The sequence below is a fragment of the Phascolarctos cinereus genome, unplaced genomic scaffold (genome assembly GCF_003287225.1).
Source record: "Phascolarctos cinereus isolate Bilbo 61053 unplaced genomic scaffold, phaCin_HiC Scaffold_9;HRSCAF=440, whole genome shotgun sequence".
Classification (NCBI taxonomy): Eukaryota; Metazoa; Chordata; class Mammalia; order Diprotodontia; family Phascolarctidae; genus Phascolarctos; species Phascolarctos cinereus.
This window is the reverse complement of record NW_027556402.1, coordinates 6,930,465-6,952,953: the sequence shown is the minus strand read 5'-3', so window position 1 is coordinate 6,952,953 and position 22,489 is coordinate 6,930,465. Positions and strand designations below refer to the sequence as shown.

Below are 22,489 nucleotides of genomic sequence, written 5' to 3'. Positions count from 1 at the left end.
AACAATATAAACAACCTCTCAAAGGTCTAGTCAACTCTGTGAGTTTCAGAGAAGTTTTAACCCGAATTGGTATGGGGGATCTCTTCCTTTGGGAGCTCTTCAGCAGTGAAGTCACAGGTCAAGTCTCTGTCCTCCCTCAAGACACTATCCAGAGTCTCTCTCTACTCAGCTGTTGGGAAAGAGTGCTATACAGTGTTGTAAATAATGTCAAGTATCTGCAGAAAATCCCCACATTATGGCTTTTATTGGTGGTTTTTTGCATCCTATAATTTTGAAGATTTTTTTTTCCATCTGCCCAAATTGCTGGAGTGTTCTTATTTTTGTATGGATTGCAAACAGCTGACTTCACCATCTCTATTCAAATAGTAGAGAGGAAAATGAGATCCCCTCAAGTAATGCATCCAGAAACAACTCACTAAAATCACGCAAATAATGAAATATGGTGAATGTAAACTAGATTGCTTACAGTTAATATACAGCTACAAAAGTGTTTCACACATTTCATTTACCTGTTTCTGTTTTTAGTAGCAACCATGGTTTACTAAAACTTAATAGGAGCTTGGCTCATTCCATTTCTGGCGCATTCTGGAAGGGCCCTGTGCTGTTTTAGATTTTATGCTAATTTGAAATCCACTGAGTAGTCAGGATGCACAGACAGGGGAACCATCCCTTCTGGGCTTGGCAATGTATGTTCATGTATTCACATATGTCCATATCTACATATGCATAGCCTAGAAACTGAGGACTTTCTTGGGGAATACATGTAATACATTAAACATGTCTAACATGAATATATGCATAAGATTCAAAACTACCTATTTGATAATCTTTTTGTGAATCCCTAAAAATGAGAATTCTAGAAAGATGACTAAAAATATATTATTCACTATTAGCCAATGGAATTCATTACATAAGATAAGTATTTTCATGTGAGAAAGAGCCAGAGGGAAATATTTCCCTCTAGAAGTTGCCACATTAACTTCGGACAAAGCAACCTTTATTTTAACATACGATATATTCCAGTTAAAAGTGGACCATTCTTATGTAACTGGACCATTACCAGTTCAATTGGGCATTTCTGCTGACCTTTGTAGGTCACAATTGATTAACTAAAAGCTATAGTTTGAATTCCTCTAACATTATCATTATATACAGGGTTTGATAAGTAAAGATTAAGAAGCTCTTAAGAACTACAGAAACTGTTTTTTTAATAAGTAGTTATTTTATTTTTTTCTCAATTACACATAGAGATAGTTTTCAACATTAATTGTTATGAGATTTTGAGTTCCAAATTTTTCTGCCTCCTTTCCTTCTCTCCCTCCTCCCCAAGATGGTAAGCAATCTGATACAGGTTACTCATATGCAATCATGGAAATATATTTCCACATTAAAGACTGGTTTTTTAAAAAAGGAATTGTTTACACTTAATTCTTAAGCCCTTAGAATTAAGAACCATAAATCATAAATAAGCAATTTCTACAAAAAATCCTATGTCCACAAGATAATCTTAAAATAATTATAATCCAGGCAATGGGTTGCACAGTTTTAATTTTATCTCTTTCACAATAAAGTAGATTTGTATGTACAACAGATTGAACAGAATGCTTAGATTTCTGATAGCACCATTTTATAAAAATGGGGCCACAGTATTAGGTATACTTCTTCATGAAGTCATTTGGGGTTCCAACTCATTCCCCTTTGAAATCAGAAGTCCTAGGGATCTCTTAACAAGTATAGAATAAGGCACTGGAGTGGGTGAATCTCACCTACTATTACAGCCACAACTTTCAATGAGATAAAAGTGGAGTGGAGAGGAAGGCATGAGGCAGATTTAATGAGTATTTGAAAGCTCATGGACTTTCAGTAACAACTTTTGCTCAACACAAATATGTGCATCTATTTTTCAAATAAGGTATGTAAGGTAAGATTATAAAGCTTAATAGTCACCCTAGAGATGGAAAAGCAATGCAGAGTAGTGGACTGATAGCTGGTCCTTGAGCCAGGAGGACCTGGGTCTTCCTTGGTCTTCCAGTCAAGCCCTCCCTCTGGCACATATTGGCTGTGTGTCCATGGGCAGTGTATTTGCCCTGAGTTGCAGACCACCAGTTACCCCCCAACACTGGTCAATGGAATTTTCTCCCTAGAGTTCCCTATTCCATTGAAATCCTAAATCTGGATCTGATAGAAAAAAGATTCCAGTCCCTAGAATAAAATTAGAAGCTCTCTCTTGGTGGGCCAACCAGGTTTGCTTATTGGAAATGTATCACTGAACCTACCAGCTCCAAGCCTGTGTGGGGGGCGGAATGAGGAGCTTTAGTTTACAGCATGAAAACAGTTAGTGAATGAATGAAGCATTTATTAAGCGTTTTTTTAATGCTACATGCTATTCTTAGTACTGAAAATATGGAAACACGCAAGCGAGACAGTGATTGCCCTCAACAAGCTTATGCTCTAACTGAAAAGGATAACACATAAAATGGAACTAGAGTTGGCAAGCAGGGCCATAGTTCTGGAGCAGTTTGGAAATGGCGGACAAGTAGTTGTTGTGAACTGATTCTGGAAAACATAAAGCAAAAGCTCCCATCTCATCAGACACCAGGCAGAGGAAAGAGGTCAGAATGCAAGAAGGAAACTGAGGTATGATGCACAATTACTCACCTTTTAAGTGTGTGTGGGGGGGTCTTAAGTTGTATCACCTCTGGCTCTCTGACCAATGTCGTCTCTTTCTTGTCATTAACATGCCAAAGAGGCCTCAGAGCTGGTGGAAAGAAGAAAACGAGACTAGTGTGCCATTGGTACTCTGCCAGAAAAGATACAGTTCCCCCAAAAAAATCATTTTGAAAAGCAAAGAAAAACCCTATACGCTAGTTCGTTACCTCCTTCCCACTGCCTGTTATTGTTCTGCCTTCATTTGTAAAGAGAACCAGTGACATCACCGGTGATGGCTAGACTTGCTCATGAATTGCACTAAATTGGAGAATCCCATAAGGAGCTGGAAGGGACATCAAAGGCCAACTACTTTAGAGATGAAGAAACAAAATCAGCTTGTTCAAGATCACATAGGTAGGTAAGCATAAGAAGTAGCACTTGCACTTATGTGCTTTGACCACTGAGGCAACAAGTGTTCCACTTTACCATGCTTTCTCTTAAAATTTCCTAACAAATCAAGAGAAAGCTTAACAAAGACTTACCCTAAGGTAATTGGCCTCCCAAGTTCTCTTCAGTCCTCCCTTCTTGGCCTCCCCACCCTCCCACCTCACCGCAAGGTCCACATTTTTATGACAACATTCCTTCAGAATATCCATCAAAATCATCTTTTCTTTATCTGAAGATGAACTCCATTATAAAAGTACAGATAACAAATAAACAAGGTTTAAAGGGAGCAGGAGACTCCCAAAGGTAAGTAGGCCACTTCTCCAGGCAGAGATGAAATGGAAAGTAGATTATTTACCAGGGCCCTAGAGTGGTGAGGCAAGCACAGGCATTAATTGTGATTAAGAAAATCATTCCTTAAGCTGGTCAGTGATTCAGAGAAGATTCTAATGGCTTGGGGTTCTAACCTTAAAGTGCTATTCATGCTAACTAGTAAAAATGCTAGCTAGCAGCAAGGTCAACAGCACCCTTCACTTGCAATCAGTAAGCTGCATGTCCACATCCCCTCTTCTCTTTAGGTTCTCAAGCATCCTCTGTCCCACTCATTTTTTGCCTCCCATGATCCTTCACTTGTTCCTGCTAGGGGTAAAAACACCCTTCCCATCAGTCTCCTTGCCAATACGGAGCTATAAAATGAATTAGTCTTTTTTCCTATAGCTGAAAAGGACATTAGAAATAATTGAGTTTACGCTTTTTAATTTGCAGTTGGGAAAGCAGAGAACAAAAGTGGTTAAAAGACTTACCCTGATTACTCAGGGGTAAGTTGTGGCAGATTCGGGATCAAAATTCAGATCATCTGACTCTCAAATTAAATTAGCAAACAGTGCTTCCATACATGTTTTATGAAACCAGAGGAGAAAGAAGGCCAAACATCAATGGACAAGGAAGTATGATCTTTAAAGACTTATCTACTGCAAAATTTCTTTTATCCCTACTCTTAACCATTTTTATAAGCACTGATGGGCACTAGTCCTTGGAGGAAGCCAATTCCATCATGAACCAGAAATGATCAACAGGAAGCCATCTACGGCTTAACTCTCATGAGATGGGAGGGGAAGGGGGAAATGAGGAGGAGGAAGAGGAGGGGGAAGAGGGAGGAGGAAGAGGGGAAGGAGGGGGAGAAGGGGGAGCCCATATGTGTCAGACTTGAGTCTGAGCCTGGCTCCCTCTCCACTACACTCAGTTTTGATGCCACACAGTTTAAAGTGGCCATAAGGATACTCATAGCTTGTTGATGTTCTTAAGTAGATAAAAATGTAAATATACTAACTCTCATTGAAATATTATTCTTGAGTGAATTATTAAAATTGCCTATACCACTAAAGAAGAGCCCTTGTTTTCCAACAGCTTTCTGGGAGAAGAGAAGTTCTGGAGGTAGGGACACATTTTGGTTTTTGTCTTGGTTCCCAGCATCTGGCAATGCCCAGGACATAGTAAATATTTAATAAATGCTTCTTCAATGAGTGGATGCTATAGGGGGTGGAGGAGACCCGGGGATGAACTAGATGAAGGTTCTGGTGCCTCTTACCTTCTATTTACTAGCCCTGTGACTCTGGGAAAGACATTTAATCTTTATGAGTCTCAGACAACTCTCTAGGCCTCCCGTCTTAGACTTGTTACTAGCTGAGTCAGGGGGATTCCCTCACTGGGATTGCCCCTAAACTGATGAAATTATAGAAACTTCTAATACTTTTTACACAACCGTAGTCCAAACATCATCACATCATTTTACAGAAAGGGAAATTGAGTCTCTGGTTAAATGACTCACTCAGAGGTTTTTGAGCGCACACACACTTATATACACACACACACACACACACACACACACACACACACACGTCAAAGTGTCAGAGGTAGAATTCAAACCCAGGTCTCCTGAGTCCCCAAGGCAATACTCCATCTGCCGTATTATGTTTCCTTGCAGATCAAGAGGAAGCATAGATGTACAATCACTATACACAAGATGGTCATCCATTGAAATCCTGGCCCTCAACCTGAACTCTGATGTCCTATTTGTTATTCAAGCAAGAGAGATAAACGTGTGAAGGGGAAGGATGTGTTATCAGGCTGGAAAAAGAGACTGCAGCCAGACCATGAGGCCTTTAAATCCTAAAGAGAGGAGTTCATAGTTTGTCCTAAAGGCACCAAGGAGGCAATGAGGCTTCTTATGAAAGCAAGTGATGTGATCAGACCTGCACTCTTGGAATTTGAATTGGGTGGCTTTATAGAGGACAGATCAAAGAGGAGGGAGACTAGAATCAGGAATAACAATTGGGGGGGCCAACTCAACACAAGAGGAGATAAGGGCCTGGACCAGGGTAATTATGGTATGAATGAGAGAGCACAAAATGGATGGGAGAGATGTCAAGGAAATGGAATCAAGACTTGGCAACTGAGGGGATGGGGCGGGGAGAGGTGAATGAGAATAAAGAATCTGGGATGGCTCATGGTCTAACAACCTGGCGGTGCTCTTCATAGAAATAGGGGAGTTTGGAAAAGGAGTTGTTTGTGGAGGAAAGATAATGGATTTTCTTTCGGACACGTTGCATTTGAGATGCCCACAATCCATCCAGGTGGAGATGGATGCAGGCAGCTGGAAATGCTGGACTGCATCCCAGAAGAAATATGAGGGCTGGACATGTAGATCTGGGAATTATTAGCCGTGAAAGATAACTGGATCTGTGGGAAGTGATAAGATCACGAAAGAGAAGATGAATGTTCATGATGGAGCCTTGGGTGAAGGAGGCCTAGAGCAGAAAGAGACCCCAAAAGCCATCTAGTATGAAATATGAGGAGATTAAGGCCCAAAGAGGTTAAACGAATTGTCCAGGGCCACACAGGTGATAAGTGGCAGAGGCAAGATTTTAAACAAGATCCAGCCAATCTGCCAACATTGAGCACTTACTATGAGCTAGGCACTGTGCTAAGTTCTAAAGAGACAAAGAAGGACAAGAATGGTCCCTGCCTTGAAGAAGCCCACATTCTAATGGGGAAGACAAGACGTAAATAACTAGGCCCATATAAGACATATACAGATTAGACAGAAGGTAGCCTTAGAGGAGAGGGCACTAGCAGTTGCCGAGATGAGGAAAGGTCTCCTGGCCTAGTGAGATTTGAGCTGGTTCTTGAAGACAGCCCTGGAAACCACAGACCACGAGGTGGGGCGGCAGCCAGAGTAGAAGCCTGTTCAAGGAAGCATCACGTTCATAGGAGGTGACTGCAGCTGAAGCGTCTGAAGGGCCTGAAATGTAAGAAGGCCATGAAGGGAGAAAAGGGACAAATTGGGAAGCCAAGCCAAGGAAGGATCTTATCAGCTCCTTTAGGATTTTAATCTGAGGGGTGTGAGCTCTTTTGTTATTCAAACCAGACTGAGAGGTCCTTAAACCCAGTTTGTCTATTTCATTAGATTGTGTCTGTGAGCTCCCACTTCCAAGTTCAGTCTCCTGTTTGATCTGAGGCAGGGTAAGGAAACTTCTTTCAACTCCATGACACTCCCCTCAAGTCAATGTCGGTCCATAAAATCACCACTAGGGTGAAACTGAGTGGAGCTGATGAGCTGTGTCCCTCCCAGTAAGGAAAAGTCTCGCCTTTCCAAGTCGTGCAAGGAGGGACCTACACACACGTATTCTGATCGATTAACTCAGGCAGCTGCCCATCCAAACTCCTATTGGGCACCATGTGTTTTTCTTCCACGTTCCTTTTTTTAGGTGAGGATGACCAAATGACTAGGGATTTCATAGAGAATACCACATGGTGTTTTGAATGCCAGAGTGTTTGAATTCCATCCTTGACACTATCTACGTGCCTCTGGACAAATCCCTCTTCCTCTCTGGGCCTCAATTCCTCATATGTAAGATGAGGTAGTTGGATTGGATGGCTATTAAGGACCCCCTAACTCAAAATCTATGACCCAAGCCAAGTGACAGACAGTATCTGCTCTTCAAGACTCAATTCAAATCCCATCTCACTGCACAGAGTTAAGTAGATCACAAGATGGAGGGCCAGACAATGCCATTTTCGATGAAAGCAACCCACGACATTGAAGAACACAGCTCTATTTATTAGACGAAGCAAGGTGTTTGAGGATGCCAGTGGGAGAGGGGGGAGAGGAACATTAAAAATCATTCTACTCAAAAATGTTCATCTATATGAATTCATAACTTCCCAGGTCTGTTTTTCATCACTATTAGAAGTTAGCAGAACCGTCTAAGATGAACATGTTTTTAAAACTGGAAATAATAGAATGAACACTGGGTTGTTAGGAGCTCCTGACTACTTCCTTTTCTGTAATACAGAGAGGGAGGGGAGGATTGTGAAGGAGAAGAAAGGAGTGATAACCTCCAAAGTCCTTCCTACTTCTGAGAACCTAGTTACCAAATTCTTAGGATTTTTAAAGATGCCTGTTTCATAGCTAAACATTGCCATCTTCTGGCCAATTGGTTTAATTTCCAGAAAAATTTCTGTTAAACCCCCTTATTAGGGTCCACCTTGTCCACAGAAGTAAAATTCTATTTAAAATCAGTTCTTTTTCAAGAGAAAACTTCAAGAATGAAAGAGTCCTTCAGTATTTTCAAACAGCACTGAAATATGCACGAGGCTAGGTAGTGCTGCAATGGGATAGAGAGCCAGGTCTAGAGTCAGACTCATCTTCCCAAGTTCACATCTGACTTCAGACACTGACTACTTGTGTGACCCTAGGCAAGTCATTTAACCCTGTTTGCCTCAGTTCCCTCATCTGTAAAATAGGCTGGAGAAGAAAATGGCAAACCACTCTAGTACCTTTGCGAAGAAACCCTCAAATGGGGTTGTAGAGAGTAGGACACAACTGAAATGACTGAACACGAGTAGTCAGAAGGAAGGTCCAGTCCTAGCTTTTACAATCATCTGCTGAGCAAGCTGGAACAAATTACCTAACCTCTCTGGACATTTGTAAAATACAGGTGCTGGAGTAGTTGCTATTATCGTCATTAACAGTATTATTCAGGGCAACGAGATGGCATAGTGCATATAACGCTGGCCATGGAGTCAAGAGGACCTGAGTTCAAATCTAGCCTCAGACACTCACTAGTTGTGTGACCCTAGGCAAGTCACTTAACCCCTATGGCCTCAAAAACACATATTAATATTATTCATTAAAACAATAAATACAAAAATTGTACAATATATGATATAATAAAATATTAATTATGGGGATTTATAAAGCACTTCAAGGTTCACAAAGCACTATGTACTCTATCTCATTCAATCCTCAAAGTAAATCTGGGAGGTATGTTATTATTATCTCCATTTTACAGATAAGGAAACTGAGGCAAAGAAAAGTTAAGTGACTTACCAAGGGTCACACAGATAATAAATGTCTGAAGTGGAACTGGAATTCAGGTTCTCCTGACTCCAGGTCCACTGCTCTAAAAGTCAATTTTCTGGCTCTGGCAATTAATTTGGTATGTTGAAAGCACTTTTATATTTACAGCATATGTTGCTTTTTTTTAAAGTTACTTCATTTTACTTAATCCCTACCAAATCGCCTTTTTTATGCTCACTGGCTTCCTGGGGCATTTCCTCCTCCTGCTCCATCCTATGTGAGTCTGGTAAACTAGGGTGATTTGAGAAATTCCACCCAGTTGCTCCCATAGAGATTTGGAGAATTGAAGACACGTACTTCTAGAGACTTTAGGACACTTTGTCCATTTGGGCCGGGGACACCTTGCCCAGGTCTCAAAGAAAAGAAAGGATAGTGAAGATTGTTGCTGCCATATCTGAATGGTGTCAGAAAGGTCTCAGATTCTGAATGGAGACAAAGCGCGGGGGAAGCTGCCCCCTCCGGTTTCTTCCTGGTACTCTCGGATCTGGTGATATTGGCCTCCTGGCTATTCCATGAACAAGACATGCCAGCTCTGGGCTCAGGGGCATTCTCTCTGGCTGTCCCCCCATGCCTGGAGGGCTGGCCCTCCTCATCTTCGTGCCTTTACAGGAAGCCTTTCCTGGGCCTCCTTAAAGTGACTTCATTTCCTCTGAGATTGCCTCCCATTTACCACACATATATCTTATCTGCAGACAGCTGCTTGTATATTGTCTCCTCCACTAGTCCCTGAGCTCAGAAAAGATGGCGGGGTGGGGAGGTGCAGGGGAAGGGAGGGACGACACACAAGCATTTAAAAGTACATTCCTTATAAGAGCTACTATAGAGAGGCGACTGCACGTCACTGGATAGTGCCATAGACCTGGAGTCAGGAAGACTTGAGTTTAATTCCAACCTCAGATATCTCCTCACTGTGTTACCTGGGGGAAGTCACTCAATCTCCCTCAGCCTCAGTTTCCTCATCTGTGAAAGGAGTATTAAAATAATAGCATCTACCTCCCAGGGTTGTTGGTAAGACAAATGAACTCACAAACGTAAAGTGTTTTGCAAATCTTCAAGTGCTATTATTATCTATATTTTTATGTTTTAAAGTGTTATATTATTATCTATATTATTATATTTGTTTCGAAGAGGCAAAAGCACTGCTAAGAGTAGCTTGTGTTGACATCACACCTCTCACGTGTCAGGCGCTGTGCTAAGAGCTTTACAAATATTAGCTCATTTGACCCTCATAACAATCCTGGGAGGTAGGTACCATTATCATCCCCATTTTACAGCTGAAGAAACTGAGGCAAACAGGGTAAAGTCATTTACCCACGGTCACACAGAGAGTAAGCATCTGAGGTTGGACTTGAATTCAGATCTTCCTAAATCTAGGCCCACTATGCCATCAAGCTGTCTAGGACTGACAGGTAAAAAGTTAATAGAGAGGCAGGTTTTGGCTTCATATAAAACTGAGTGGCACAGTGGGAAGAGGCCTGGAAGTCAGGAAGACTCATCTTTCTAAGTTCTAATCCAGCCTCAGACACTCACTAGCTGTGTGACCCTGGACAAGTCAATTAACCCTGTTTGCCTCCGTTTCTCACAGCTGGAAAACGAAATAGCAAACCACTCCAGTATCTTTGCTAACAAGATGCCAAATGGGGTCATGAAGAGTCAGTCATGACTGAAAAATGACTTAACAAAACTTATTGGAAACGACAGCTGTCCGAAGGTGAAATGCTTCAGGAAATGGTGGATTTTCCATGTAAAGAAGACTTCAAGCAAAAGCTGGGTGGCTATTCTTTGGACTCGTGGAGGACATTCCCATCTAGGTAGGAATGGAATCAGATGACTTCTGATGGGCCCTCCAACTTTCAGGCTCTATAATTTTGCGACTAGCTGCTGAGGTCCCTTTCGGAGACATTTTACATGACGAAGTACTTATAAATAGCCAGCACTTACAAAGCTCTAAAGGTTTGCAGAGAGCTTCACATCCCCACAACAACGCAGGGAAATAGGTGCTATTAATACTCCCCCATTTTACAAATGAGGAAACTGAGGCTGAGTGACCTGTCCCCAGTCACACAGCTGGTCAACATTCTAGTCAGGATTCTAACTCAAATCTTCCTAACGAACTCCAACACTAGCTGTCCAATGCTTTTAAATGAATGTGGATTCCATTAATCACAACATCTCCATATATTTGTATTTGTGTGGGTGTGTGAGCACACAAAACATGAGACAGTCTACAAGAGAAATGTTTTTTTCTTATATTGAGCAAGTTTTGTGGGAAGTAAAAATTAAAATGGCAATGTCTGGTACACATAGAGATCAGCAAAGCCTGAGCGCTGGTCCCAATTCAGACACACGCTACCTCCTTTACCTTCAACATTCTATATTCAAATGGGAGAGCCGGGCCAAGGACTGTGCAAAAAGCTCTGCCTCCCTTAAACTCAATTCACTGGCAAGTCAAGGCGTCACCCTCCTGTCTCTCAAGAATGTAGGATGAACAACAATAGTGTTCGATCGGCTTTAATAATCAGCTGGTATGTTCGAAGGAGAAATGATTTGGGCTCAGCGGTCCTGAATTCAAATTCTGCCTCAGCCGTCTACTTACTCCAAGAGCGTCTCTGGGCAAATCATTTAAACTTTCTGCGGCTGTTTCCTCCTGTAGAAAATCATGAGCTTGGGGAGGACGATCTCCAAGGTCCCTCTTGCTCGAATTCCTGTGAGATGTTTACTCCGCTTGGAAAAGGTCGAGGGCCAGTCACGCAACTGGAGCTAAGGAGCCGCCTAAGCAATGGGGTCACAGAGGCCCGCGGAAACGGTCTAAGCCTACTGGTCCCCGTCACCGTCAAGACTGCACAAAGCGGGGCAAGGCCTCTCCCCATCAAGGCGGACAACGCCAGCGGAGCCCCTGCGTGAGCCGCTAGGTGGCGCCACAAGAGAAGACGCATCCTCCGGAGCTCAAAGCCAGCCTCAGACGCGGACTAGCTGTGTGACCGCGGGCAAGTCACTCGACCCTGCTTGCCTCAGTTTCCTCATCTGTCAAATGGGCTGGAGAAGGAAATGGCGACCCGCTCCAGCGTCTTTGCCAAGAAAGCCCCAAACGGAGTCACGGAGAGTCGGACGGGACTGAACAAATGCCCGGAGGCAGTGAGGGTCGTAGCCCACTCCCGCTTCTCATCCCGGGTGAGTCTTGTCCTGCGTGGGGGGGGGGGGTCCCACCCTTCGAACAACAATCCTTTGCCTTTGTGGTTGCCAAAGGACACGCGCCCCAGACTTTCATGCAGGCCGAGGCGCTCACAGTCTCGCGGCCTCAGGTTCCTCATCTGCGCCTCGGGCGGGTAACTGGCCGACACTTACTTTCTGTGAGTCCACTCCAGCCCACGCTGCCAGAGGGACTGCGCCTGCGCGACGTATTACGCAGGGCGGGGTGCAGCACGTGGGGAGAGGCCGCGCCTGCGCCGAGGGACGGAGGCGTCCTTCCGCCCACAACAGGACGCAGGAGGTTGAAAGAGGGGCGGGAAGCGGCACCGTGCCTCGTCGCGCCTGCGCGAGGGTGGGGGCCGTGGAGGGAGGCGAGCGCCCGGCCCCAGCTGCGCTTGCGCGGAGCGGCCTGCCGGCGGCGGACAAGAGTGCGCGTGCGTCGAGCCTGAGCCCCGCCCCGGCCGAGGCGCGCGCGGTGACGCTCCCGGCGCGGCTGTTTTTGAACGTGGCGGCGGGGCTGTTGTGAGGGAGCTCGTACTCGCGCCGCTGAGCCGCGTCCGTGACTGTGACCGTGACCATGGAGCGGCAGCTCACCCGGGACCAGGGCATCACCCTGCGCGGCAGCGCCGACATCGTGGCCGAGTTCTTCTGTGAGTGCCGACCTTCCCCCCGCGCCGAGCCCGCGCTGCCTCAGTGTCCCCCTCTGTTAAGTGGCCGCAGGGTCTCGCCTGCCCAGCCGGGAGCCCGGGCCCGAGGCCTGCAGGCCCCCGCTCCCGTCGCTGTCCGGTCATTTCGGTCGGGTTCGACCCTTGGTGACCTCACGTGGGGCTCTCCGGGCGGAGCTGGAGAGCTCGTTTTACAGACGAGGAAACTGAGGCAGGCAGGCTCACACAGCCAGTAAGTGTCGGAGGCCGGCTTTAACTCGGGTCCTCCTCGCTCCAGGCCCAGCGCTCTGTTCAGCCCCCCGGCCCGTTACACACGGGAAACTGAGGCGCAGAGAGTGACTTAGGAGCCGAGAGCGGAGCCGCCCTCCTGATGCTCGTGGGCAGACGGACACTGACGGTTGCCGTGCTGTCTGATTGTGGAGAATGGCTCGTCTGAGATGTTGGGGGAAGAGGCTTTCGCAGCTGTGGCTAGGCTGGTCTTTACCTATCTATCCATCCATTCATCCATTCATCCATCTACCTATCCATCCATCTATCTGTCTGTCTGTCTATCTATCCATCCATCTACCTGTCTGACTCTCTGTCTCTCAGTCTGTCTATTTATCCATCTGTCTATCGATCCATCTATATGTCTATCTCTGTCTGATTGTCTATCCATCTATCTGTCTGTCTATATGTCTATCTATCCATCCATCTATCTGTCTATCCATACCTCTATCTGTCCATCTGTCGATCTGTCTACCCATCCAACTATATATCCAGCCAGCCACCTATGTTTATCTATCTCTCTCCATTTATCTATCCATCTGTCCATCTATCTGTATCCATCTGTCTGTCTCTCTGTCTAAATGTCTGTCTATCATCTATCCATCTATCCATCCATCCATCCATCCATCTATCTATATCCAACTGTCTATCCAGCCATCTATCTATCTGTCTGTCTATCTGTCCATCTGTCTCTCTATTCATTTAGCTAGCACTCGGAGGAAAGGGGAGCTAGGCCTGATAAGTGGTGGCTTGTACTGTGAGTAATGCTGAAAACACAGTGGAGAGCTTTGATTTCATCAGTGCTACTGAGCATCCCTGCCAGAAACTTGATACTTTCACCCTCTGCCAAAGCCCCATCCAGTTACCTCCTCTCATAGAACTGATTTTTCCACAAGATGCAGAACCTATCCCCTTTTGACCAGGCTGGGAAGCCTCTGGTACCAGCGTAGGGATGAGCTTTAAAGCCCAGCCTGGCGAAGCTTGGAAAGTCTTCTCATAGAAGGTTGATATCGTTTGTCTTTAGTGAACTTCAAATCAGTAAAAGCCAGGTTTTATATATGAATGGTAATAATAAGTATTTGCTGCTTCTGTTTTCATACATTGACTATTTCAGCATTATACTGAAATATAACCATGAGAAAATTTGCATTTTCATAGCCATGTCTCAAGAGGATTATTTTTGCCATAGATGTGTACTGACCATAAAAACAAATGTTTTCTACAGGGAAAAATTAAAGTAGGACAGGTGGGTATATAATTGCATTTAGTATAAAACTTTATTTTTAGCTGTGGGTTTCACTTCTTTCCTACTAAATGGGACTTAAGTTGAAGCATTTTGTGACCTTTAGAAACAAATACATTAATATTCTTTTTACTTTCAGCATTTGGCATCAACAGTATCTTATATCAGCGTGGTATATACCCGTCTGAAACCTTTACTCGAGTGCAAAAATATGGACTGACTTTGCTTGTGACAACGGATCCGGATCTCATAAAATATTTGAATAATGTGGTGGACCAACTAAAAGGTATTTGAATTGAAATGAATGATTTTGCCTGTTTTCCAGTCCTTGCTGAACCAAATGAAGGAGAATCTAGGCTCTTAGTCCAAAAATCAAGATTCTTTACTGCAAGGCTTTACCGTTTGAAATAGATTTTGATGTCAAAAAGAAATCATGTGTCTAGTCAGTCGAGAAATATTTATTAAGTGTCTGCTATGCTCCAGGGCTACACTGTGCTAAGCACTGGGGAGCCAGATAAAATAAGACAATCCCTGTTCTCAAAGGGCCCGTAGTGTGTAGCTCAGCAGCTATGTAGAAACAAGCTGTAGTGTTAAAATTGATTACTGAAATAAAAGGAAACTGAGGACAAAGTTACCGAGCCATCTACGATTTAATCTGCAAAGCTAGCATTTGTGTATTAAACCAGGTTACCTGACTCCTCAGAGTCAGAGACAAGGAGTGATTAACAGAGGTAGTTTTTATAACAAAAAAGAGGAATTTGAAAAATTACAGAAACTTGTTTTGAACATAATTCATTCAGACAAGGCAAGTCACCTGACCAGTTAGCTTCTCCCAGACTTTCTTAATCCTATGCCAGATGTCTTTTCCTCCAGGTGGTACCTTTTGTAACCAGAAAGTGTATGAGGAAAGAGGAACTTGTGGTCAGTGGTTAGCAGTCACACAAACACACTCTCTTCCTTAGCACAGTTCACTACTCAACTTAGACTCTAGCTAAGAAAAAGAAAAGGGGACTTCACTTGACCTCTGGCTAAACTTTCTCCAGCTACCAGAAAGGGGAGCTTGGCCTCCCCTTGGTCAACCTTTGAAAAACTTTATAATCTTAGTATATTTTCTTCTAAATTATCTGCTACTAAATTATAACCTCTTCTCAGTCTGTCTGTTCACTACATCTGTAAGTAACCTAGACTTAAGAGACTATCTATGTTGGGCTGGCTTAGCTTAAGGCTAGCTCTTCCTAAAGAAGAGCTCTAATCCTATAATCAAACTAAAAATAAAGTAATCAAAAAGAGCTGATTTCTTTTCAGTAGGCAGGATAAATTGGAAATAAGCAACAGAGAAAAGTTACTGGAATTAAGGGGGATTGGGAAAGGCTTTCTGTAGAAAGTGGGATTTTTAATCTGGACTCAAAGGAAGCCAGAGAGTGGTGAGGAGGAGGGAAAGAATTCTGTGCATGGCAGATGGCCACTGACAGTCCTGGAATCAGGAGATATGGGAGTGTCTTGGGGAATAGGGAGGAGACCATTATCACTGGATAGTAGAGTACATGCTAGGGGGAGGGAGGGATCAGGTATAACAAGACTGAAAGAAGGAGGACAGGAGCAGAAACAAGATTTTATTTTTGATCCTGAAAGTGCTAGGGAGCTGCTGGCGTGTACTGAGCAGGGGTAGTGGGATGTCTTGGTTAGAGCTATGCTTTAGAAAGACCTATGGATATGGATTTATGGATTGGAGTGGAAATTGACTTGAGGCAGGCAGACTCTCCCCGCCCCGCTTCTCCAGCAGCTATTGCAATGATCCAGGTGTGCAGTGAGAGGAGAAAAGGGGATGCATCTGAGAGGTGCTATAGGGAGAATAGGCAGGCCTTGGCCTCAGCTTGGATGGGAGGGGTTTGAGAGAGCATGAGGATCCAGGATGACCCCTGGGTTGTGAGCCCGAGGCACTGGGAGGATGGGGGTGCCTTCGACAGTCATAAGGAAGTGGGCCGGAGGGAACATGTTTAAAGCTGACAGAACTGTAACGAGCATTGGGGCGATTAGGCAGCACAATAAATAGCTTGGACCAGGAGACAAGAAGACCTATGCTGAATAGTGCCTCAGACAAGTGACCCTGGGCATGTCATTTAGTTTCTGTCAGCCTAAGTTTCTTCATCTGTAAAGTGAAGATAAAGCAATCCATTCACAGAGATCTAATTGGTGAACTTATGAAAGCACTTTATGAATGCCAGCTGTTAGGACCATTAGGGATTAAGGGGGTGGTCCTAGAGTGGATGGATACGCTCCCTTCTGAAACAGCGGCAGAGGAGATTAGATCTTGCTTCCAGCACTGGAGATGTGGGGAGTGTTTCGGAGAGGCCATGTCAGGAGAGCAGGGCCCAGAGTGCATATCCGTCTAGGACCCCAGTTTTGGAGGGGAGCGTTGAGTCTTTGGTTAGGGGGCTGCAGATAGGTGGCCAGATCGATGGAAGAGACTTGGCTACAATGCTTTTCTTTAAACTTGCCTGTTAGTGTTTCAGAAATAGGAGTTTTTTCAGTAAGCCTGAAGAAGGTTAGCCCATACCCCTGCACTTTTCCACTCCCCTTTTTTAAAAGGAAGTAGTTGGAAGAGTCAAGTCAACAAGCATTGACTGAGTGTCTGCTTTCTGTGCCAGGCACTCTGCCAAGCCCTAGGGACACATGGAAAGGCATAGGTGCCTGCTGTCAAGGAGCTCACAGTGGTGGGGACAGCAGTGCACAAACAGGATCTGTTCAGGATGAGCTGCAGATCAGTAACAGAGGCAGGCACTGTCTTTAAAGAGGGGGTTGGGACAGGTTTCTTGTAGAAGGTGGGCATTTTAGCTGGGACTTCAAAGAAGCCAGGAAGCAGAGGTGAGGAGGGAGACTGTCCCAGGCATTGGGCCTGCCAGAGAGAATGGAGGGTCTTGGTGGTGACCAGCGGGAGGCCAGGGGCACTGTGTCACAGAGTAGTCTAATGGAAGAACATTGCAGAGGTAGGAAGGGGCCAGCCAGGTCATAAAGGGTTTTAACCAGCATACAGAGGATTTTTCATTTGATCCTGTTATTAATAGGGAGCCGCTAGAGTTTATTCAATTTTGAGAGCTCTGGAGGTCAAGCTAAACCAGGGAAAGACTCAAGGCAGGAAGACTGTCACCGTAATCCAGGCATGAGGTGATGAGGGCCTGCACCCGGGCAGGGGCAGGGTTAGAGGAGAAAGGGGCATGTGCACAAGAAATATGAAGGTAGAATCCACAGGACATGGTAACTGAATGGATATGGGGATGAGAGAATAAGAAATTGGGGTGACACCTTGGTTTTGAGCCTCAGTGACTGTGATGAGGGGATGCCCTTCAGAGTATCAGGTACATAGGAAGAGGGAGGTGATGCTTTGGGTGGAAGAGAATGAGTTCAGTTTTGAACAGGTTGAGTTTAAGATGTCTGGAGACATCTGAATCTGGATGTTCAATAGGGGTTTAGAGATGTGAGACTGGAGGTCATGAGAGAAATTTGGGGCTGGATAAAGAGATTTGAGAATCATCTGCATAGTATGATCATTGAAGCCCTGGGATTTGATGAGATCACCAGGTCAAATAGTTGTAAGAAGTAGAGTGAGAAGAGAGGGGGGTGGGACTGGGCCCCGGGGGTGGGGGGGGGAGGTGCACAGTTATCAAGTGTAACCTGACAGAAGATCCATGAGAGCAGTCAGGCAGGGAAGAAGCAGGATCCCAAAATCTTAGAGAGAAGAGGGTGATCACCAGTGTCACCGACCAGAGAGAATGAGGTCAAGAAGGCTGAGGATTGAGAACAGGCCAGTGGATTTGGCAAATAGGAGATCATTAGCACTTTGGAGAGAGGAATTTCCATGGAGGGATAAGGTTGGCAGCCAGACCATAGAGTCAAGAAGAGTGCAAAGGAAGACTTTGGATTTAAAACCTGAAGACCTGGTTTGGAATCCTGCCGGTGCTGTTTACTCCTTTGTGACTTTGGATGACAAATGGTTAATGGTGGCATACGGATTAATAACCGCTCCTCCCTTTTCCGTTGTCCTTTTTAGGTATATAAAATGCTCTTCCTTGCTTACCTTCCCTTTCTGCTTATTTTAGACTTTTATTCTCTGATTCAGGGCTTCTGTACTTAGTCCTTCTTTAATCTGTATTCCTGTGGGAGTTACCACTTTTGAGGTGCCTGTTTTCAGCTCCCTTTTCAGTTTTTGTTGTTACCCTGTAGATCTTGGCCCCAGCCCTTTTTTCCAGTTGTGCATTTCAGTATTAACCTTTGCCCTCCCTTGGGTCATTTTCTCCCCATGCCCTCCCACTCCCCCGGTGACAGTTTGATTGCCGTCACTTCTGTTGGCAGCAGACACTGGGTTTCTCATGTTGCAGACTGGCTGTGCGGCTGCTCAGTTCAGAAGTTGGTGGTGGTGATTTCCGATATCGAGAGCGGCGAAGTCCTCGAACGATGGCAGTTTGACATTGAGTGTGACAAGACTGCAAAAGAAGACAGGTGAGTGTCCACTTAGTTATTTTTACTTCAATTCAGTTTTTCCCAGTAAACATTTTCAATGCCAGTTCTGTAATGGAGAACCTACATGGGCAGTAACAGAGCACTTATTAATCACTTTTGTGCTGGGCTCTTTTTTTGAGGCTGGCTCTCCTTCTTTTGCCCAAGCTAGAAGTACAGTAGATCCCAGTACTGCTCCGTGCAGGTAAGCCCTGGGCCTGTTGGCCCCCAGCTGCCAGGAGCTTCCCATACCTGTGCCATACTTACTGTGCAACCTCAGTGGGCTTCAGCCCTCCTGCAGCACAGAACTCCCAGACTCCAGCAATCCAGCAGCCTCAGTCTCCCCAAGTAGCAGGGATTCGAGCCACGCATCCTTAAGCCTGTTGGGCTGCGTTATGCTAGTCTTGCAGCTAAATGACAGATACTCCTTTAATGACTTTTTAATTTAGTTGTACTTTCTGAAAAGTATTAAGGTTAATTTCTTAATTTTAATAATTATTGTTATGTAGGCAATTGTACGCATCATTTTGAGGAAATAAAATCTGAACATATTTTTTGCAAATAGAGATGAAGTAGTGTAATGGATAGGGGGCCTACCCTCTGTGACTCTGGGCCCAGCACTTACCACTGAGTACCTCAGGCCACTTACTGTCTGAGACAGAATTCCAAGGACAGCTGCTAGTTTTCTAACCTGATGATATCATAAGTGCAAATCTAAAAACAGAAATCAGGCTCATGCCACAAGCAGAAATGGAAGTGTGTGACCAAGTGTGGAAAATAGAAGTGAATAAAGGTACTGGATTTGGGGAGGTGGTCATGAAGACTACTAACCCCCTTACATTTCAGGAGGTAATGACTTTACTTTTTGTTTAGTCATTTTTTTCAGTTGTGTCCAGCTCTTCATGACTCCATTTGGGGTTTTCTTGGCAGAGATACTGGAGTGGTTTGGTACTTCCTTCTCCAGCTCATTTTACAGATGAGGAAACTGAGGCAAACAGGGTGAAATGACTTGCCCAGGGTTACACAGCTTGGAAGTATGTGAGGCTTGATTTGAACTGAGGAAGATAAGTCTTCCTGCCTCCAGGCCTGGACCTCTATCCATTACTCCATTGTTTTAATAAAATCAAAGTCAAGTTATTACCTCCTTCATTTTTCATTCTTGTATCCCTAGAACCCAGCACATTAACTTGTACATAATAGTCATTGGTTGGGTTATACAAAATATTATTTAAGAAATTGCTCCGACATGGCAAGTTATGAGTCTCTTAACTGTACAGCTTGAACGAGTAGGGGTGTGATCTCATGGCTTTTTTTGGAAATGGGCTGGGTTTTTGTCAGGAGTAACTATTAAGACTTAGCCTCTTCGTTCTTCTATTCCAGCGTACCCTTTTATTCCTACCAGATGTTTAAATGATTTTATAATGATCTTAGAAGGTCTTTTCTAGGTTTCATTCAGTCAACATCATGAACTAATATATTTTGCTTCCTTTGTAGTGCACCAAGAGAGAAATCTGTGAAATCTATCCAAGATGAAATTCGTTCAGTGATCCGACAAATTACAGCCACCGTGACATTTCTGCCATTGTTGGAAGCAGCTTGTAAGTATTTAATATGAACTTTGTTGGCTCCGACCACATTTGAATAATTCTGGGATTGGTTCCTACCCTTTGGAACCTTCTGCCAGACTGGAATAATCCCTTGAATGTGATTTGGGGAATTTTACAGCCTTGTGGTCATGTAATTATTTGACCAGTGACTGTGAAGCCTGTTAGCGTAGCGGATGGATTCCCACTTATGAGAGGACTTGGTTGAGTCTTAGAACTAGTTAGTGATGAGACCAGGTATTGAAACCAAGGCCTCCCAATTCGCAAACAAGAAAAGGACTTTGTTAATTAAACAGGTACTGAGTTCCACAAATGTTCAAATCACTTTTTCCTCCATATCAGTGAAAGCATTTTAGTTGACACATTTATTGAACTAAAGGTGCTACCATGCTTTTGTCACAGAACCAGGATGGAAGAATGTGAGTAGAGGGACCAAATACAAACAAATTTGGAGATATACTAAAGTATAACGAATTTAAGATTTGGGACCAAAACTCCTAGGTCTGGGTTCAGATCCTTCCTTGACCTGTGATAGCCTTGGTCAAATCACTCAACCTCTCAAGGCCTCAGTTTCTTAAAGTTATCCAATTAGAATAGATTTTTTTTCAAGTGTCTTATAGCTTTAAATGCTGTGGTCCTAGTAACCTAACTTGTCTATCTCGTGGTCTATTGATTTGGGGTTGTGTTTTTTGTTTTGAAGAAATTTCATTATATATCATTGTTCTCTGCTGACCAGTTTAAAGTTTACTCTGTTTACAACTGGAACAGTTTCTTCATTTGTACTGAAATGCAGAAAATACCTCTTTTTAGAAGTTTTTCTAAATCTTGCTTTATTATTAAAACAATAATTTGTGTTTTCTGTTTTAATCTGTTTGTGCTGATAAGCCCCATAAGACCTAGCTGGGGTTGTGTTCTCTGCAGAGTCTATCTAGCTACTTGTTACAGGTTTGCAATCAAGGGTAGTGTTGCCTCTCTAACATTATCAGTATTAGGTTTAAGAAGCAGGTTGGAGATCCCTCTTGACCCAAGTTGTGTGTTAACAAACTAGAATGAATCCCCACTTAGCTGTTTCACTGAAGAGTTGAAAGAAGCATTTGCCTGTTTTCAAACTTTGCTTGCTCTGTGAACTGTGATGATAGGAAGTTTGAATTTCTCATGAAAGTACTCAATAGTATTTTGGTGACCAGCAGTTTTTAAGACCATATCTAATATCAGTGTTGGAAGAGAATGTACATTGCTCTGTCTAAATCTTGCTGAAACATGTCTTACAAACCCAATGCTTCCTTAATGGCAAAAGAATGAAAGCCTGGTGTCTACTGGAAATAACTTATCACAAATTCCATTATTTTCCCCGATTCAGGTGCATTCGATCTACTCATTTACACAGACAAAGAACTTGTAGTCCCTGAAAAATGGGAAGAGTCTGGGCCACAGTTTATTGCCAATTCTGAAGAGGTCCGCCTTCGTTCCTTTACTACTACTATCCACAAAGTAAATAGCATGGTGGCCTACAAAATTCCTGTCAACGAATGAGGGGCAAAGGGAGGAAAATAATGTTCTTGTGATTCTCAAATCAGATTTCCCATAAGATAATTTAAATAGAGTTGATGCATTTTATTTCATTGGTTAAACTTTAAGTGGGAAAACTAATACTCTGTTGTACTGGGCACAATTATTCCACTGTCTGTACATACTTGACCTACCTGAGGGCCGACATCATGGATTAGAGAGGATTTTAGTGCTTTCCCCTAATTTTATTGTGGTTTTGGCTGACATAGATCAGAACAGAAACACTGTGCAACATTGCTCAGTAGACAGAAGAAGATGTTCAGTAGTGGGTGCTAATACATACTGTTCAGCCTCTGTAAGTAGTAGGCACTCTTTTCAATCTTTTGTCTAAAGGTGACACTTACTTAAAATCAAATGTTTTATTCATAACTTGAGTAAAATTTTTAGTAAGGAGGGGATGAATGTACCAAAAGAGGTCTAAGTATTAGAATTCTTTGTTTTTAGATTTTTATTTTGTTCCTGGGAGTAGCTAAAAAGATAATGATAATATGCATCCATCAGTTCTGACAATGACTAATTCATTTTGTCCCAGAATATCACGCACTTCTTTGAAAAGCTTCCAGAATTTGAAATACTTTTATTACCAATATTTGTATAAGTTGTGCTGACAATGCTCTAGATTTTTCTACTCTTCTACTCCAGAGAACAAAACTGATTTTTAAAAGTCTTTTTATATGTTTTGTGATAATCAAGCCTTAAATGACTGTAAATGGTGAAATAAAGTTAATTTTGTGGCTTAAGTTTGTGTCAGTTATTACTGATAGCTACATTTTATATCCTAAACACGTAAGCTCTTAAACTTGACCAGGTATCCCAAGACTGAAGTAGTGGACAGAACATTAGATTTGGAGTCAGAAGATGATGTTTCTGCCACTTACTACTTGGTCACCTCACATAAATCCCCTGCATCTCATTTTCCCCATTTTAAGGGCCCGGGAAAGGG

At 43.6% G+C, this 22,489-nt stretch overlaps 1 protein-coding gene and 1 long non-coding RNA gene across 2 annotated transcripts in view; one reads left to right on the top strand and one right to left on the bottom strand.

The window, feature by feature from the left end:
* LOC144455139 (uncharacterized) overlaps positions 1–11,899 on the bottom strand; it is a 33,567-nt gene extending 21,668 nt beyond the window's left edge. Inside the window, exons 1-2 of the long non-coding RNA XR_013483817.1 lie at positions 10,878–11,899; positions 2,659–2,758 (exon numbers count right to left, since the gene is read on the bottom strand). This is a non-coding gene — a long non-coding RNA (uncharacterized LOC144455139). The remainder of the gene's footprint in view (positions 1–2,658; positions 2,759–10,877) is intronic.
* A 259-nt stretch (positions 11,900–12,158) lies between these two features.
* On the top strand, positions 12,159–22,286 carry MAD2L1 (mitotic arrest deficient 2 like 1). The gene is made up of 5 exons (XM_021008357.2): positions 12,159–12,354; positions 14,019–14,165; positions 18,256–18,376; positions 19,868–19,971; positions 21,338–22,286. Exons 1-5 carry the CDS (start codon positions 12,282–12,284, stop codon positions 21,508–21,510), a joined length of 618 nt encoding a protein of 205 aa, XP_020864016.1. The 5' UTR covers positions 12,159–12,281; the 3' UTR covers positions 21,511–22,286.
* Positions 22,287–22,489: the final 203 nt, after the last annotated feature.